Source organism: Delphinus delphis, chromosome 3 (genome assembly GCF_949987515.2).
Source record: "Delphinus delphis chromosome 3, mDelDel1.2, whole genome shotgun sequence".
NCBI lineage: Eukaryota > Metazoa > Chordata > Mammalia > Artiodactyla > Delphinidae > Delphinus > Delphinus delphis.
In genome coordinates this window covers 2,169,707-2,188,157 of record NC_082685.1, presented here as the reverse complement: position 1 = coordinate 2,188,157, position 18,451 = coordinate 2,169,707, and the positions used below count along the sequence as shown (strand labels likewise).

Sequence of the window (18,451 nt, the reverse complement as noted above, 5' to 3'; positions counted from 1 at the left end):
TCCAGCAGTCGTATTTCCTTTCAGTTTACTTTAACACCTCTAAATTCCTCAGAGATTTACTAATTTTACCGCCCGCCTTCTTGCAGCCGCGGAGGCTTGTGGGGGCGATAGGCAAAACACCCGGACCAGACGCAGCCCCGCCCCTCGCCGCTCCCTACCCGGGAGCCAGGCCACAGGGCGGGGCCGCCGCGGGCCGCCCAACCGCATCCCAGCGTTCCCCGCGGGCGCAGGGAGGCCGCTCTTGCCGGCGCGGCTACTCGCTGGCGTCAGCTGGGGCGCGGAGGCGGAAGATGGCGGCGGCGCTCGGGCGGCCGTGAGGAGCGAGGCGGTGGCGAGGACGGCCGATGGCGGCGGGGAGGCGTCCTCGGGGACCCGCGGGCCGTTAAGGCGCGACGGTGGGCATGTCGGAGCTCGCGGCGCCCGGGGCCCCGGGGCCCGGGCCCAACGGCGGCGGCGGCGGCCCAGCCCCCCCGCGTGGGCCTCGCACCCCCAACCTCAACCCCAATCCTCTCATCAACGTGCGCGACCGGCTCTTCCATGCGCTTTTCTTCAAGATGGCTGTCACCTACTCGCGCCTCTTCCCGCCCGCCTTCCGTCGTCTCTTCGAGTTCTTCGTGTTGCTCAAGGTGACCGGGGCCCCGAATCTTGACCCTGGCGGCCGGACCCTTTCCCCCAGGTCTGCGACTTCTGACCCCGCCCGGGGCAGCGCGCCCCTCCCACCCGGTGGCGTAGGCCCGGCCCTACCCGTTGGGACCCTTTCCTTAGGCCTGCCGCCCCCGGCCCCCTACCCAGAAACTCCCACCCGGGAAGGCCCGGGTCTCCCCCAGTTAGTGGCCCCTGATCCCGACTCCAGAAACTCACTCCCAGCCCCCTCCAGGCCGCACCCCACCCCTCGCCTCGCCCTTCCCAGCGTCCCCCACCTCCGGAGGCCGGAGCCCAGCCCCGTGACCCCCGGCCCTGCCGCCTGGGATCCTCAGTCCGGGATGACCGCCTCCCCACTCTCCGAGCCTGGCCTGGCCCCGAACCCCAGACTCGAGGGATTCCGGGCCTCACCGCCACTGCCCCCTCCCAGAACACACCCCCGGACCGCCCACCTGCACCTCTTCCCTCTCCCCCTTTTTCTTGGGGTTCTTCTCCTCGGGCCCTTCTGCTTGCCTCCACTCGGATTCTCCCCGCTCTGAACCCCGGGGGGGAAGGTGACCTAGCTGAGGTCACGCCGTGGGGCTTAGTGGCAAAGTCCAGCCAGTGGTGCTGCAGGTGGCTCTGTGAGGGGCCTCCCGTGGACCCGCCCCTTGTCCTCGCTCGGGTGGCAGAGCTCTCGGCTGTTCAGCGGTGCCGGGAGGGCCGGCACAGATTCCTCCAAGGAGGGGTCTTAACTCAGAGAGGGAGCTCGCTGGGTGCCGAGCCCGGCTGCCTGGAGGGTCTGAGGAAGTGGAGAAATGGCTGTTTTGTTTCGTGTCCCGTCCTGGAGTGGCCCCCGGGGCGGGGGCCGGGGCCAGGGGTGCTGATGTCCGAGGAAGCTCGGATTCCTCGTCTGCAGGAAGGGGGCTGGAGCTGGCGGGCAAGGCGCGTGGGGTGCCGGCTGGGCCAGCTTGGTCGGGAGCCGGCAGCTCTTTGGCGTTGGGTGGCAGCGGTGCGAGCCGTCCCGCAGACCTGGTGCGGGTCCCAGCCTGAAACCCCTGGTCCCGGAGCGGCAGGCGTCCCCTGCGGGGGCGTGGGGGTGGGACTCCGGAGGATTCCTGAGTCGGCCTTCCTTTACCCCAATCCTGGAACCCATGGGCGGCTTGGGGCGTAGGCAGAAGGCCATGTGAGGCCGTGATTGGCTTGGGGAACAAAGCACTGTTCCTCCCGACACGCTCAGAAGGAGCCCGTGTCACTCGAGGGGGTGCCCTGTGTGAGGTGGGGCCCCCCGTGGAGCTGAGCTTTCCCTGAGAGCCCGGCCTCAGTGGCTTTGTCTCGCCAATTCCTGCCCGAGGAGCAGGCCAGGGGTTGGGCTGGCCAAGCAGATGGGCTGCACATCCAGGCCGCGTCCCTGGTGTGTGGGGCCGGGTGAGCGGGCTGCCCTCAGCCCCCTGCACCTCCTCTCTCCTTGGGGCTGCGACCAGGAGGCCCTTCATTCCCCGAGAGCCTGCCTGACCCCTGGCGCCTTTGGTTCCCCTCGTGTGCAAAGGGAGGGCTCGGCTGGCTGATCTCTGAGGCCGCCTCAAGCTCCAGAAAGCTCTGCTCTTTTGCCTCTCAGCCGCCCAGCTTCTGGGCTCTTGCTACAGAGATCAAGTTCCCCTCCCAGCCCCGCTCCCCAGCCTCTTCTTGTGGCACCTGTTCCTCTCTGCTCACTGCTGGCGGGAGCCGCCCTTGCCATCCTCTTTGCCGCCTCGTGCCAGTCTCTGGGCCCAGCGATGAGTAGGGTGACCAGGAGGAAGGGGGAGAGACGGCAGCCAGCAGGGCAGGGTCTGTGTCACATCAGGCAGCCTCAGGCTGCGAGGAAGGAGGTGGGTAGCAGAAGCGGCGCATGCAGAGGCCCTGGAGCTGGCGGGACGGCGCAGCCGTGTGGCTGGTGAGTTGGAGCATGGGGGTCACAGGGTGCCAGAGGTTGGGGGGCTGGAGCACCCAGGGCCTGTGAGGTGGCCAGGCCAGCTGGCAGGCAGAGGGCAGGAAAGGCCCTGGACAAGACTCCTGAAATCCTGAGAGCGAGGTGGGCGGGGCTGCTGAGTACACCCTGCTTTCCCCGCGTGGGTAGGGCTGCCCTGTGTGTCTGATGATAGGTTGTAGGGGGAGGGAAGCCTGGGCAGACAGCTTGTTCCATGGTGGGGAAACAAGTCCAGATCTGGGGCAAGCCTTGTCAAGGGGTGAGAGAGTCTTGGCCTACCTCTGGGGACCCACACACTCAGTCAAGGGTGATGGACCCCACCTGGGGTTTCAGGACCCGGATAAGGACAGTGATGGAGCAGACACCAGTGAGGGGTGCTGGAGGGGGCGCCAGGGTGACAGTGGGGTCATGGGGGCCACTCAGCGAGGTCATGGTGCCACCAGCCCCCCGTCCGTTCAAGTGCCCCTGCTCTCGGGGCCCAGCTGGCCCTGCCTGGCGTGTGTTCCAGGTTGAACTCCTGGCTCCACCCCTCCTGGCCGCGTGGTCTCTGTGCCTTGGTTTCCTCATCTGCAAACTGGGGGTGATGGCAGGCACGTGTGTCTCCGGGGGAAGTGCTCGGGCAGCCCCTGGCATCGGGCCATCCTGCGTGTCAGCACTTTTTGTGGTATCTCATCACGTTGTACAGCGTCGTCCTTATGGCCCAGAGCAGACAGTGTCCCAGACACGGCTCTGCTGGACATCTGGGCCCAGAGGGCACGACTGGCGCTGTGGGTCAGCTCTCTGACCTCACCCTGCTGTGCTGTGGGTCCCACACTGTCAGGATTCCCGTCGCCAGCTCCCAGGTCCCCAGACACAACGTTGGGGAGAGGTGCTGGGGGTCCCGAGTGACGCTTGGCCTGTGGCCACGTCTCAGGGCCGTGGCGCAGGCTGGCCTGTGGGAGGCTCTGCAGACGTGGGGGCCTCAGCTGGACTTCCCCACTGCCTCCCCAGCCCCTCCTCCCCAGGCAGGGTCCCAGCTCTGTTCTCAGCTCAGCATCTGTCTGCCGTGACCTGAACCCCAGGGGCTTGGGATGTGTAGTCTGTCTCTGCTTAAATCAGCAGTGCTCTGATTACCGCCCCGTCAGGACAGGAGCGGGTGCTCTGCTGACCCAGCCCGTGCCCAGTCTGCAGGGCAGGCTCCAGAGAGGAAGCCGGGAGTTCCACGGCCAGCGCTGGCACCACCCTGTGGTGCTCCTGGCAGGGCATGGAGAGGACGAGGTGCTGGCGGCCCTGCCGGTGGCCGCGTGGCCACCGGAAGTTCACCACACCCCTGAGCATCATTGTTGACAGGACAAGGAGCGGCTTCATACTCTGGTCCCCCACGATCATTTGTACCACACAGGGAACTCACCCCGGGAGCGATGCCCTTGACACGGCGTCCAGGCCGAAGGGTGACACTTGGCCAACCAGGACCCCATGAGAAACACAACGGTCAGACGGGGGCTCCTGGAGCAGGGGGTTGGGGTGACGTCAAGCAGGGCCTCTCCTCAGCACTGTGGACATCGGGGATGGGACGTTCTCTGTAGGGGGCCATCCTGGGCGCTGTGGGGTGTGGAGCAGCCTCCCCGGCCCTGCCTACTCGATGCCGGGAGCCCCCCAGTCACGATCACCACAGACGTCCCAAGATGTGGCCCTGTGTCAGGATCCCCCCAGTGAACAGTTAGGGCTGTCCCGTCTCACTCGGGGGACAGGGCGAGCCCTGCCATGGGGCCGTTGGCATGGCCAAGCGGGTCGGCTGTGTTCAGCGGCTCAGGCTGGCCCGGGAGAGGTGCAGAGGGCGCCCGGCCGGCGAGGGAGGCCATTTTTAGCCAGTGAGGTCGGGAGTTTTCTCCTGGGGCAGCTGGGTGATGGCACCACGTGCTCTGCTTGGGCCCGTGCTGACCGCCCCCCGCCCCCAGGCCCTGTTCGTGCTCTTCGTCCTGGCCTACATCCACATCGTCTTCTCCCGCTCGCCCATCAACTGCCTGGAGCACGTGCGGGACGAGTGGCCGAGAGAGGGCGTCCTGCGCGTGGAGGTGCAGCACAACTCGAGCCGCGCGCCCGTCCTTCTGCAGTTCTGCAGTGGTGGCGGCAGCTTCCCTGGGCTGGCTGTGGGGCCGGGAGGCCTGGAGCTGGGGGGTGAGGACGACGAGGAGGAGCTGACCGTGGAGGTGTTTGGGAACAGCTCCGTCAAGGTGAGCTGGCTGGAAGCGGTCCTGATCTTCAGGGCCACAGGCCTCCCTGTCTGCTGCTGCTCCCGCTCCCGTGGCCTCGCGGCCAACTGGCACCCCGGGCTGCTTCCCAGCTGTCAGGTGAAAGGGATTGGCCCAGTTCCGGGGGTGCCAAGGGCAGATACAGCCGGGAAGGCGGCTCTGGGCATCCTGGTGATGCAGCGCCCCGTCAGCAGAGGAATGGCAGTGGACACGGGCCCACAGCCCGCAGGGAGGGCTGTGCTTGGGCAGCCAGAGGCCAGGAACTTGCGGGCCAGGGATCCGTGTGGGTAGGGTATTGGTGCAGACCTCAGCAGGGGGCCGCATCCCTCCCACACCCTCACCCGGAGACAGGCTCTCAGGGAGCTCAGTGTTGGGGGTCAGGGTTTTGATGGGACAGGGGCGTATCTGCTTCCAGTCAGTCAATGAGGGAGAGGCCTCCAGGCCCGGCCCTTTGGCACCATGGGCCTGCTGACTCCTGCCTCCCTCTCTGCAGTTTGAACTGGACATCGAGCCCAAGGTGTTCAAGCCACCAGGTGGCCCCGAGGCCCTAAACGACAGCCAGGAGTTCCCCTTCCCTGAGACGCCCACAAAAGGTACTCACTGCTCACTGGAGCTAAAGGCCAGTGCCCCCGGTGGGCTGCGGTCACCCCGCCCCTCCCAGGGGAGAGAGGCTCCGCGGGCTGACCAGGCCTGTCCCACCCACAGCGTGGCCGCAGGACGAGTACATCGTGGAGTACTCGCTGGAGTACGGCTTCTTGCGGTTGTCGCAGGCCACGCGGCAGCGGCTTAGCATCCCAGTCATGGTGGTCACCCTGGGTGAGTGTCACCTGCAGAGTGAGGTTCTGGGGGAGGGGTGGCCCAGAAGCACTCGCTTCCGGGGCCTGGGGGGCCCGCCCGTGCTCTCCAGCTGAGGGAAGCTTCCCAGGCTTCATCCCTTGACTGTTCCTCTGGGGCCGTCATGCACATCACTGCTCGGGTCGGGGGTGGGCGGGGGCTCCTCCACTCCCACAAATGGAGATCTGGCCTTCCCCGGGCCTCCACCACGACTGGGGCTGGCGGGGGCCTGGCCAGGTGCACACCCCTGTCACGGTCCTGCCCACAGACCCCACGCGGGACCAGTGCTTCGGGGACCGCTTCAGCCGCTTGCTGCTGGCTGAGTTCCTGGGCTACGACGACATCCTCATGTCCAGTGTGAAAGGCCTGGCGGAAAACGAGGAGAACAAGGGTGCGGGGCCCAGCCGGGTGAGCGGGGCCGGGGCAGGGCCGGGGTGGTCTGGGGCGCAGGCTCACTGCCTCCCACACAGGCTTCCTGCGGAACGTGGTGTCCGGGGAGCACTACCGCTTCGTGAGCATGTGGATGGCCCGCACATCCTACCTGGCCGCCTTCGTCATCATGGTCATCTTCGTGAGTGCCGCGGGCGGAGCGGGGGGCCAGAGGGCGGGGGGCGAGGCGGCGGCCCCAGGCCTCACGCTGCACTGCTTGCAGACCTTGAGCGTGTCCATGCTGCTGCGCTACTCCCACCACCAGATCTTCGTCTTCATTGGTGAGTTTCCCCGCTGGCCATCTCCCCCGCCCACCACCCCCGCACCGGGCGCCTCACCCGGTCTGCCCGCCCGCCACCCTCTGCCCGCAGTGGACCTGCTGCAGATGCTGGAGATGAACATGGCCATCGCGTTCCCCGCAGCGCCCCTGCTGACCGTCATCCTGGCCCTCGTGGGTGAGGACCCTGTGCTCCCATGCCCTGCCCCCTGCCCTGGCCATCACCTGCCCGTCCCCCTCAACCAGCATTCTCCCATCTCCCCACAGGAATGGAGGCCATCATGTCTGAGTTCTTCAACGACACCACCACGGCCTTCTACATCATTCTCATCGTGTGGCTGGCCGACCAGTATGACGCCATCTGCTGCCACACCAACACCAGCAAGCGGCACTGGCTTCGGTGGGCACCGGGGTCTGTGTGGTCCAGGGTGGGGGCAGCCGGGTGGGCAGCGCCTCACTGTCCCCCTCGCAGGTTCTTCTACCTGTACCACTTCGCCTTCTACGCCTACCACTACCGCTTCAACGGGCAGTACAGCAGCCTGGCCCTCGTCACTTCCTGGCTCTTCATCCAGGTGAGGTGGGCTGCCCTTGGGACTGGTGACCCCGGGGTCCATCCAGCCTGTCGGGGGTTCTGCGGAGGCTGCGTTCTGGCTTGGGCCTCGCCTGACCCAGTGCCTGCCCCCCAGCATTCCATGATCTACTTCTTCCACCACTACGAGCTGCCCGCCATTCTGCAGCAGATCCGCGTCCAGGAGATGCTGCTGCAGACGCCCCCGCTGGGCCCTGGCAGCCCCACGGCCCTGCCAGACGACCTGAACAACAACGGAGGCACCCCGGCTGCCACGCCCGACTCTACCAGCCAGCCCCCTGCCCTGGGCCCTGGCTTACAGGGTGGTGGCGGAGGCCCTGGGCCCATGGCTGAGGCACCCAGCTCCCTGGTGGCCGCGGCGGCCTCGGTAGCCGCAGCAGCCAGTGGTGACCTGGGCTGGATGGCAGAGACGGCTGCCATCATCACAGACGCCTCCTTCTTATCTGGCCTGAGCGCCTCTCTCCTGGACCGGCGGCCGGCCAGCCCCCTCAGCCCCAGTGGGGCGCTCCCTCGGGCCCCCCAGGACAGTGCCCCCACAAGCGACTCCCCAGGGTCTGACACAGCCCCGCAGACCGCTGGGGTGAGTGGGCCCAGCCTTGCGTCCATGGCTCCAGTGGATGCGCCCTCAGAGGTCGGCTCCTGAGCCGTGGGCAGCTCACCGCCTCTGTCCCTGGCCATCCAGGCCAGCTGGGTGTGACCTGGCTGGAGCCCTCCGGGGTCAGGGAGGCTGTCCCCAATGGCTCTGGGACTGCTCAGCCTGCCTTAGGCGGTATTGGAGTCCATCAGGTTTGCTTGGAGGCGGGCTTCTCTCCCCCAGGGCATGGGGCCTGCCTGCAGCCTGTCCCTGTCTATGGTGGGCCCACTCGGCTGGCTGATGAGCCAGGGTGGGAGAAGGGATGGGGGCTCCATGGAAGGTTCTGCAATGGGTTGGTGAAAGGTCCGGAGTGAGCTGTCCCAGGGCAAAACGGGCAAGCCTCTGAGCAAGGTGAAACGAGTGGGGCCGGCTCAGCTGGTGCTCCCTCGTGTGCAGTGCCTTTCCACCGCCAGCCCACACGCCCAGGCTGGGGCCCCGGACGCGGCCACGGGGGGCGCCGGGGTCCTGCCCTGCTCGGGGTGAAGACACGGCCGGTGGCCCAACCCAAGTTACACCGTGAGGAATGGAGCAGAGGGCTCATTCCACTCTATTTAATTGCAGTGTACAAAATGGTGTTTGTATATAGAATAAACTGTTGACAGCGTCCAGCCAGCGTTTGTGTGTGCGGGGAGGCCAGGCGAGGCCCCTCGGAGCCCCCGCTGCAGGTGGAGGAGGGCCTGGTCCCGCGTCACTGGGCGGCCACGGGTGCTTCCTCGGAGGCCTGGAGCCGGCTGCGCGGCCCGTGGCGGGCGCCGTCCCCGAGCTGGGCGAGGAGCTGCCCGCGCCGCACCAGCGCCTGGTGGAGCCTCTCGCGTGCACCTGCGATGCGCTGCTCCAGCTGTTCTAGCTCCTCGGGGCGTGGGGCGCCCAAGAACAGCTCGGCGGGCGGGCGGCCGTTGGAGCAGAGCCAGACAGGGAGCCCGGGCGGCCCATCCCCGCATCCCCATCCGCGTCTGGGGCATCCTCAACGGGAGTGGTGGCAGCGGCGGCGGCCACAGCCGGCTCCAGCAGGAAGTGCGCGCGACACTCCCTCACCGAGGCCTGGCGCACCCATGTCCAGCCCCCCAGGCCGGCGGGGGCGGCCAGAGTGCCCTGCTGCGGCTCCTCGAGACCCCTGGGGACGGATGGGGCTGGGCAGCCGCATCCTACCCACAGTCCCACTCTGCCCTTTGGGACTGGTGATCCCGGGGTCCATCCAGCCTGTCGGGACTGGAGGGCAGGGATGGGAGTTGCTGGGGTGGAGAGCGGCCCCCAGGGCCCCTTACCTCGGCTCCGGCTCCTCCTGCCTGTCGGGCGGCTCCGTGTTGAGGGCGCGATGGATTCTCTAAGAGCCAAGACAGAAGTTGCGTCGGGGTCGGGTCAGCAGCAGGCCATCCTGCACGCCCTCCCCCTCCCTCCACCCCGCAGCCCCCGCTCCTCACCTGGCTCGTGTGCAGCCAGTACTGCAGCTTGTTGCCCCTTCGGATGCGCGGCAGCGCCAGGCGGTAGAAGACGTGCTCCCCCAGCGAGCTGAGCAGAGCACTGCCCAGGCCCAGGCAGAGCAGCACGAAGAGTCCTGAGAAGTGGTAGATGCCCATCTGGAGGATCTGCGGGCAGGACGCAGGCACAAAACCTCTCCTGGTCATGGCAGACCCTTGGGGAGCCCTGGCCTTGGACGGGGGTGGGGGCAGAGGTGGGGCCAGGGAGAAGGGCCTGGGGCTGTGGAGCCGGATTGGAAGGCTAGGGCTCCATTTTCAGAGGTGAGGTGTCACAGAAGAAAGGCCACTGGAACTGGGGTTTTGGAGGATGAACAGGGTGCAGAAAAGCAGGCAAACACACAGTCTTGGGAACGAGCAGGGGTTGGTCACCTTGGTGAAGGACACACAGGCGCAGAGCCCCCCACGCCTACCCCTCCCTGCGTCCCGGGCCTGCCCTACCTCTGTAACGGCGAAGACCCGCTTGCCACAAGGCACCATCTTGTACCACTTGTGCAGGAGGTCGATGAAGCCGGAGGACTTGTAGCGGCTGATGAACTCGGACAGGTTGGAGGTGAGCGGCGAATTCCGGGGGAGTCCGATGCCATAGCCTGGGGGAGGCCGGGCCTTGGGTTGGGACCGGACTGGACGCAGACCCACAGGAGCTGTGCCCGCCTGGAGCCCGCAGGTCACTGGTCCCGGGGGCCGCTCACCCTCGATGGCGAAAGGCTTGCCCACGGTCAGCAGTCTGCAGTCCGCGTCAATGGACACCTCGTAGTCCAGGAGCGACTTGTCCATGATGAAGGCGTTGAGCTTGGGGGGGGGGTCGCTTCTGCTCGGGAGGGGGACGGGGACGGGGTGAGCATCCCCGCCCGCCTGGCCCCGCCCCGCGCGCCCCCCTCACGTCAGCATGGCGACGCCGTGGGGCGCGGTGGGCGCACTGTGGCGCCGCACGTGTGTGTACATCTCCAGGAAGCTCTTCTTGACGTAGGCCTCGGCGCTGCTTTCCCACACGGTTCCGAAGCGGAAGCCCTGGGACGGGTGGTGCAGCTGCGGGCCAGCGCCCGGTCAGCGCCTGTGGGGGTCCCTTGATCCCAGCCCGGCTCTCCCCCACCCCCGTTCCGTCCGCCAGCCCGGAGCACCCAGGCCCAGGGCTCCCAACCAGCTGACGTGGGCCACGTCATCTCTGGGGAGCCATCCTGGGCTCCGTGGGGTGTGGAACAGCATCCCTGGCCCCAACCCCTAGATGCCAGGAGCCCCCTGCCCTAGTCTGACAACCACAGATGTGCCAGGACATGGCCCAGTGTCCCCTGGGGGCAGGACCGCCCAGTTGAAAATGTTCTAAAACCCGCACGTCCATCTCCAGGCCCTTAACTCCACACTTCCACCTCCGCCGCACCCGCTGCGTCTCTCCTTAGGGTCCCCCGGGAACCCCAAGCTCGCCACGTCCAAGACCCAGTCTCGAGCCACCCCACACCTTCCCACCGCAGTCGCTCTCCCTCCTCTGCCCGCCTCTGCATCTCTCATCTCCACGTCCCGTCCACCTGCAGATCCTGTGGGCGCTGCCCTCCGGACACCCTGGACCTGCCCGGTGCTCGCCCCTCCGCAGCCCCCACCCAAGGCCCCCATCCCCCATTCCTCCTGCACCAGCGCTGCCCCCTCAGCCCCGGGCTCTCCGGCCCGCCCACTGTTTGTGCAACCTCCCTAAAGCAAAGCATGAGTGGCTGCTGAGGCCACCTGACCAGGGCCTCCTTGTCGGGGCTACAGCACTTCCGAGAAGCCAGACCTGAGGCAGGCAGGGCCATCTAGAACTTTCTGGGGAAGGAAATGCTTTATACCTGTGCTGTTCTTAAGTGGCTGTTGAGTGCTTTCAATTAAATCAATTTAAATAGTAGCCACGGGACTTCCCTGGTGGTGCATTGGTTAAGAATCCACCTGCCAATGCGGGGGACACGGGTTCTATCCCACATGCCGGGGAGCAACTAAGCCCGTGCACCACAACTACTGAGCCCGCGCGCCTAGAGCCTATGTTCCGCAACAAGAGAAGCCACCGCAATGAGAAGCCTGCACGCAGAAACAAAGACACAATACAGCCAAAAAAAAAAAAAAAAAAATTATTTAAAAAAATTATTTTAAAAAAGTAGCCACGTGTGGAGAGTGGCTGGCCCACGGGACAGCAAGCATCTAGGTCTCATTACTGGTTTAACAGAGGACACTGGGGTGGGGGAGAAGCAGGGGACAAGAGCAGCTAGATCCAAACACTGGGAGATGCTGCAGGAGAAAAAACAACTTCTCCAACAAACAAATCGCTAGTGAACAAAAGGATGGAGTGTCCAGATGGCCCCATGGGGCCTTCCCGGGACAGACCCCCACCTGGTCCTCTGCCTGCCTCTTGTCTGTAGAAAAACTTTAGTCTCCTAGGCCTTCCCCGAGTTCCAAAGAATAAATTTAATCAGAGAAGTGAGAAAATGCTGAAACAAAGGAAAACAGTCAAACAAGACAAAATAATAATAATAGTTTAGCCATTAAAGTCAAGGAATTTTCATTCCTTCTCAAGGGCTGTAGATAATATTCTGAGCCAGTGAACTTCCCTGGCGGTCCAGTGGGTAAGGCTCAGTGCTTCCACTGCAGGGGGCATGGGTTCAATCCCTGGTTGGGGAACTGAGATCCTGCATGCCATGCGGCATGGGGGAAAAAAAAAAAAATTGAGCCAGATCCTTTGAGCTCTTTTGCAGACACTGAAACCCCCACCAGGTGGAAGAAGTTAACTGCATGCTGCCCACAAGCATGTAGACCCCAGACTGATTGGAGCCAGAAGGTTGATGATGTTGACTCCCAATTACTTCACCACCAACCCATCAGAACATCCAGGAGCTAATCACACACACCCCAACCCCCCTCCCTCACCCGCTCTTTAAAAACCTGTCCCCAATACTTAAATAAAAATTAAAAAACAAACAAACAAAAATAAACCTTTCCCTGAAAGCCATCCAGGGGTTCAGGTCTTAAGCACTAGCTGTGCAGACTCCTTGCTTTATCTGCAGTAAACACCGCGCTTTCCTTCACCAGGACCCTGTGTCAGTAGATTGGCTTTACTGACTGCAGGTGAGTGGACCCAAGTTTGGGCCTGGTAACAAGGAGGTTTCTACCTTCCTCGGGGTCTGTACATTTTGGATCCAGATTCAAACAAACCGTGGGGGGAAAAAAAAAAAAAGACAACTGAGAAAAATGGCTGCCTGATGTTTAAGTTCCCAGAATACTCATGACGAAATGATAGGAGGCCTGGGATTTCCCTCATGGTAACCCAGCGGCTATGGCTGGTGCATGGACGAAACTGGTCAGGAGTTGACTTTGGAGCCGAGCAATGGGTTCATTCATCGTGGGCCTTGCTCCCTACTCCAGAATATTAAAATCTTTTCATTAAAAGAGAAAAATATGTAGGCTGGGGCATGCCCTGCTCTGCCCACAGCCCTCCAGGACTCCTGGTGAAAGTTCTGTCTAAATGGAGCTTCTGTGGAGGCCCAGGTCCTCCCACATGTGCAGGCCCTGCATGACCTGCCCCATCCCCCTCCCTGCTCTCGCCTCCCCCCTCTCTCCCCTCTCCCCTTCACTCACTCCGCTCCAGACACACACAGGCCTCCTTGCTGTTCCTCCAACCTGCCAAGCACAATCCTGTCCCAGGGCCTTTGCACAGGCTGCCTCCTCTGCTTACCATATTCCTCCCTGATATCTACATAAAAGTCCCTCACCTATCACCTCTCCCAGAGGAATTCCTGACCCCCATTTGAGAAATCATCCCTCCCTAGTGCTCCCTATGTCCCCACCCTAATTTTCCTCCCTGGAACTTTATCACCAATTCACACACCATCTACTTTGTTTCTCTGTCTTGATTCTCACCAGTAGCCTCGCCTGTTTTGTCCCAGCTGGGTTCAACATGAGTTTGTGGGAGCAGATGGCCGCCCTCTACTGGGTGGGGACTGGGGGCGGGGGTGACCTCCGGGCTCTGACCCCTGAAACCCCATGGCCACGCACCTTAGGGTCGTGGATCCCCGAGAGCTCCTCAAACGTCTTGTCCCCGACCATGACGGCGGCCAGGTTGGCCGTGTAGCTGGACAGCACGAGCAGGCAGAAGATGGCCCATAGGTTCATGAGGAGGCGGCCCGTGGGGCACTTGGGTGTCTTACTGGACACTGTGCGTCCAAAGAGGATGGCGTAGCAGAGGTTGAGGGCAGAGGAGTAGTAGAACACGGTGCCCCGGTTGCGGCCGCGGGGCGTGAGGCCGAAGGGGCTGCGCCCGCCACTCGTAGAGGGTGAGGAAGAGCGCAGTCAGCTGCAGCGCGGTGAAGACGCCCAGCCACATGGACCAGTGCAGCGGCCACGTGAAGGCGCCGATGGGCGACGCCGTGTCCCGCGCGCGCACCATGATGCCCAGGCTGGTGGAGAAGAAGGGGCTGGTGAAGTCCACCACCTGCGAGCGGGCTGAGTTGATGCTGAAGCTGGTGACAGCCATGTGCACCCGGCCGGCCAGCAGGTCGCCCACCAGGCCGGTCCAGCGGCCGTCGCGCAGCGCACCGCACTTGCCGTCGCCCACGATGTACAGCTCGAAGTCGAAGGGCGCGTCCTCCGCCAGGCGCTCCAGCAGGTCGATGCAGTAGCCGTAGCAGCACCTGCGCAGTGCGCGGGGCGCCGAGCCGTCGGCCAGCGCGGCGAAGTGCGCGTCCAGGGCGGCCGAGTCGTTGGTGCCGGGGGGCCAGGCACAGCTGCCCCGCCGGGCACCGACCGTCCTCGTCCGGCTCGCGGGCGAACACGAATGGGTGCTCCACCAGAGTCACCACGCGCAGCTTGGGCCGCGCCCGGGCTTCCGGCGGGGGTGGGGGCCAACCGGCCGCGCCCCCTGCCTCTGACTCCAGCCGCCCGTCCTGCCACCGCCCACCGTGGCCCAGGCCGGGGCGCCCCGCGGGTCCCGGCGGAGGCTCCACACGCGGAAGCGCCGGGAGATGTGCACCTGCGAGGAGCTGGTCACCCACACCGGCCCCGTGTGGCCCCGGAAGGACGTGTTGTCCAGGAACCTGGTGGGGGTGGGCGGCATCAGGGTGGCGGAGGGATCCCTCCGCCGAGGTGAGACCTATCGCTCCGCCTCAGACACACCGGGCCACGGGGGATGCTGCTGTACCCCCTACTCCAGACCCCCTTCCCAGCCGGGGTACCCACGCCCTGAGGGCTGGGGCGACGGCCCAGACCAAAGCCCAGTTGAGAGCCTCAGGTGGGACCTCCCTTCCCGCTTCTCACAAAGCCACACACACGGCTTCCTGCAGCAGGGTCCCCGCTCACCGTGCCAAGAGGCGACCGGAGGACTCGGGCCCGGGCAGCGGCAGGTCATTGCAGTTGATCATGGCGGGGAGGAGGGCACGCTCCGGCTGCACGCGGGCCGCACTGCCCAGCGCGCGGGCCACTAGTTCCACCGCGTCGTGGATGGCGGCTTCCAGCGGGGGCCGAGCGACCTCGCCCAACGCCAGCAGCCCAGGCGGCAGGCCTTCGGTGGGGGGTGCCTTGGCGGGCAGCGGCGTGCCCAGCAGCCAGCGGGGCCCGGGGGGTGCGGCCTGCAGCACCTGCCGGGCGCCGGCCTCGTTGCAACCCAGGAGTACGGCCACGGGGACTGGGGCCGTTCCCCCCGCGGGCACCCCCAGTGTGGCCAGGCGGGTCCGCAGCCCTGCATCGCTCGGGTCCGGCCTGCTCAGGTCCAGCACGAGCTTCGGAGCCCGGCCCGCCCAGCTTGTCCACAGGGCCACAAGGCCGCCAGGGTCCCGCACGCGGCAGAGCACCAGGCCAACGTCCTCCCAGCTGTGCGCCTGCAGCACTGATACCAGCACGTCCAGCAGAGTCTCCAGGGGGCTGGCCCAGTCCAGCTGCAGGTGGAAGGGGTTCTGGCAGAGGGGTGGTCACAGTTAGGGCTGGCAAACTCAGTGTCCCACCACCCTCTTCCCACTCCATCTGTACATGTTCAATAAACGCATGACACCTTGATAACTGGACCTCGTGCTTGCTTCTTCCCAGCCCCACACCTGCTCTAACCCCTTCTGTGGCTCCCCATCGCCATCAGCACAAAGCCCGGCCCTGGCCTGAGGCTTTTTGCATTCCCCAGCTGGAATACCTTTTCCCATCTATGACAGCCAACTCCTACACATCCTTCAAAACCCAGCTCCACTACCGCACCTCTATTCAGACTTACGAGGCAAGCTAGGGACTGAGGGGCCCCCCCTCTGTGCTCAGGGACCCAGAAAGTTCTCCTGAATTTGCTTTGAGCATGGGAAGGACGAGAGAGCTTTGCCAGACACCTAATGTAGGCAGGGTGTTGTCCGTGTGGGGACAGGGTGCTGAGTGCAGGGGGAAAGCCTGGGGGCTGCTGCTCAGTCTCCCGCGGGGCGGCGGGGCAAGCCAGTAGTACCCCCCCCCCAAAGCCTGACAGGTCCAACTGCAGAGGGTGCAGTTCCTGGATCCGGCTGCAGAGGGCGCCACAGGCATGGATTTGGGTCCTACATCTCTCCCACCGGGAGGGGATCAAGGACAGAGGGGGTTAATGAGACCCAGGCCTCCTCTAGGGTCAGGGTCTCCCCGCCCTCAGGAGAAGGAAGGCCTGAGGGGGCTTCAAGGTGGGTTTGGAGAGAGGCAGGCCCCCTTCCAGACCCCATGTCCCAGCGTTGGGCCCCTCCCTGCTGGCCCTGGGAGGGGGTTCTTTCCCTGGGGCACAACAGGGTCCCCAGAGCTCTGCCAGTCACCCTTCTCTCCTCCTTGTCCCATTCTCTTCTTATTCGGACCCAAATTCCAGCCTGGGGGTGTAATTAAGAAAAGAGAATAAACTCCAAGGACGAGGATAGGGTGGAGGAGGATGGAGGGTTTAGGAGAGATAGGGTGGCCCTGGGGACCTGAGAAGGCCATCAAGAAGGCTGTGGGGTGTGGGTAGCCTCGGCCTCGAGGGCCTCTGGTAGGATCCTGGCAGGAGGAAAGTCCCCAGCCGCAGCCCCTGAAACTGCAGACCCTGGAGAGAGGGAGACCTGCTTCCCCATCCCAGCCCCGCGGCCCTGCTTGGTGGGAATCCGGAGGCACCCTGTGACCTGACCGGGGAAGGGGGCCGCGCTGCTGGTGGGACTCCACCGCCAAAGCCCAGGGAAGCGTCCTGTGGGATCCGCCATCTGGGGTCCAGAGGTATCCCGCGGGGTTCCCGAGCCGCGGGGTTCCGTGGCTCTAGGTCCCTGCGCCCCTGGGCTCCCGCCTCCCATTCCGGGTCCCTGATCTCCGGACACATCCGGGGTTCAGGGGTCCAGGTTCCGTTAACCCGAGGGCCGTCCCTGGGCCTCTGTCATCTGGACTCCGAGTCTCCCCGCATCCGGACTCTTGCATTTAGGGTCCAAACTCTGAGGCCCGCGCGTCCCAAGGACTCAGCTATCCGGACCCCCGGGCCCCGCGCTCCAAGAGCGTCCCAGGGTCTCTCCCGTCCCGACCCTGGGTCCCCGCACGTCCTGACCCCGGCGTCCGCGCGTACCGGGGAGCCGAGCGGAGCGCGGGCCTCCCGCCGCAGCACGCTGAGCACGGGGGTCTCGGTGGCCGCCGGCAGGAAGTGCAACTGCAGCAGCTCGGGCCGCGCCTCGGGGAAGGCTAGCACGGCCGCCACGCCCGGTGCCGCCAGCGCCTGGCATAGGCCGCGGGCCAGCGAGGCGGGGTCGCGGGAGGGGGGCGCGGCGGCCGCCAGCTCCAGGCTCAGGTTGTGCGGCAGCCGCGGCGCCAGGGCGGCCCGGGCCAGGGCGGCGCGGGCGCGGGCGCGGGCGGCGGGCGCGCGGGGCAGGAGGGCGCCCAGGCGCACCGAGCCCCCCAAGCGCGCCAGGACGCCGCACGGGTGCGGGTGGCCCCCGGCGGGCCCCGGCCCCAGCGCTAGCGCCAGGCCGAGCCACAGCGCCCGCACAAACTCCATCCCAAAGTTGCCGGCGGGCGCCGCGGGGCGGAGCCGCGGGTCGCACCACGGGAGGCGGGATCTCGGTCGCCCCCGCCGCTCCCTCCCCGCCCCCGCCGGGCCGGCACCTCCCTCCCTGCCCGAGCCCGCCCACCTGCGCCCGCCCTCCCCCCTCCCAGTCCCCCAGTGCCAGGCAGCCCACTAGGGAGGCGTGGGTCCCACTACGCAGGGCGGGAAATTGAGGCTCAGATGGCCACAGCAGGCGGGGGTTGGGGTGGGGTGCGGAATCGAACCACTGCTCCTCCTGGCTCTGTGCCCACTCTACAGATGAGGAAGCCGACGTTCGCAGCAGGGAGGGATTTTGCATCAAGACCCGTACCCACACTCACCCCTGGATCCCTCCCTCATCCCGGCAACGGTTCCCAATTCTCAGTCAGGGAAACTAAGGCCCACAAGGGGTCAGTGTGCGTCCATAGTCACCCAGCTGCACCCTCCTCCTCCAGGGAGCAGTGTCTACCCAGACCAATCCGTCCACGTGCCCTACCATCGTTGGCGCCCCAGGGAAACTGAAGCAGACTTGTCTTATGGGGACCTGTGGGGAAGATCTCCTGCCCTCTAGCTGTGGACAAGCAACTTGAGCCAGAGAATTCCTCTTCACCCTTCAAGACCCAGTGCCAAATGCCCCTGCTGGAAAAACTTTCCTAGCTTGTCACCCAGAAAGATACAGAACACCCTTGTCATCCCTGCCTACATGAACTCCATCACACGCTATCGTCTTTTTGTCCCTTTATTTGCTTTATTCAGTGGCCAGCTCTGGGAGACAGGGCCGGGTCTGGCTCGTTAACTGCTGTCTCCAGTGCTTGCACACAGCAGGCACTCTATAATTGCTTGTTGCTTTGAGCAACTGCTCAGACAAGGACGCGTGGTTACATCACTCTGCGCTGCCCTGGAACTTTCCTTAGCTCCCCGCAGCCTACCAATCCCCCAGCCTCTTCCTACATTAACTGGGCCTCCCCACGACAAATGCCATGGAGACCTTCTTGTGGCCCTGGCCTGTGGGAGGCGCTCAATAACCACCGGTCAAATAAGGGCCCAGGAGCACCCTGCATGGAATTCTCCCATCCCAGGTGGGGGACTGGAGAAAGCCAGTCTTCTCCCCAGACCCCGCAAAGCACAGGGCAGCAACTGTGCATGGAACATTCCAGCTCTAAGGAACGCGTCTACACTCAGCTGATATCTTTCACGCACAAGAAACCATCTCCTTTTGGAGCCAGTGTTAGAGACGCAGGGGACAAACTCCATTAGATGAAGAAAAATGCAAGTACCGGCCAGCAGCATGAATGGAATTTTGAGATGACTAATGAGAGCTGGGTGGCTGGCTTCCAGGTGACACGGCTACCTCATCCAGCCACCTGGCCAGGCATCCCAGGACAGGGAGGGTCATACCAGGGAGCCCCCACCCCCACCACCG

General features: G+C 64.9%; 2 protein-coding genes and 1 long non-coding RNA gene across 5 annotated transcripts; 2 read left to right on the top strand and 1 right to left on the bottom strand.

Annotated features, from left to right (window-relative positions):
* Window positions 1-244: 244 nt before the first annotated feature.
* TMEM259 (transmembrane protein 259) lies at window positions 245-8,187 on the top strand. Of its 3 annotated transcripts, XM_060007261.1 has the most exons (12): window positions 497-626; window positions 2,240-2,554; window positions 4,525-4,800; window positions 5,312-5,411; window positions 5,524-5,634; window positions 5,921-6,043; window positions 6,123-6,223; window positions 6,305-6,362; window positions 6,453-6,536; window positions 6,626-6,758; window positions 6,831-6,930; window positions 7,045-8,187. In XM_060007261.1, exons 2-12 carry the CDS (start codon window positions 2,510-2,512, stop codon window positions 7,588-7,590), a joined length of 1,677 nt encoding a protein of 558 aa, XP_059863244.1. In that variant the 5' UTR covers window positions 497-626; window positions 2,240-2,509; the 3' UTR covers window positions 7,591-8,187. The 3 variants fall into 3 exon arrangements, with proteins under 3 accessions (XP_059863243.1, XP_059863242.1, XP_059863244.1); XM_060007260.1 differs by lacking the exon at window positions 2,240-2,554 and having other exon boundaries at window positions 245-626; window positions 6,456-6,536; XM_060007259.1 differs by lacking the exon at window positions 2,240-2,554 and having other exon boundaries at window positions 246-626.
* Window positions 8,188-8,723: 536 nt separating this feature from the next.
* Window positions 8,724-17,001, bottom strand: GRIN3B (glutamate ionotropic receptor NMDA type subunit 3B). Its single transcript, XM_060007257.1, is given in 11 exon segments — window positions 8,724-8,905; window positions 9,003-9,167; window positions 9,498-9,646; window positions 9,749-9,867; window positions 9,940-10,085; window positions 13,068-13,331; window positions 13,333-13,785; window positions 13,787-13,962; window positions 13,965-14,104; window positions 14,367-14,959; window positions 16,576-17,001. Coding segments are annotated over 11 exon segments (2,694 nt in total). The 3' UTR covers window positions 8,724-8,842.
* LOC138414033 (uncharacterized) lies at window positions 8,783-9,770 on the top strand. Its single transcript, XR_011246394.1, has 3 exons — window positions 8,783-9,184; window positions 9,555-9,609; window positions 9,717-9,770. It is a non-coding gene; the product is annotated as an uncharacterized lncRNA (long non-coding RNA).
* Window positions 17,002-18,451: the final 1,450 nt, after the last annotated feature.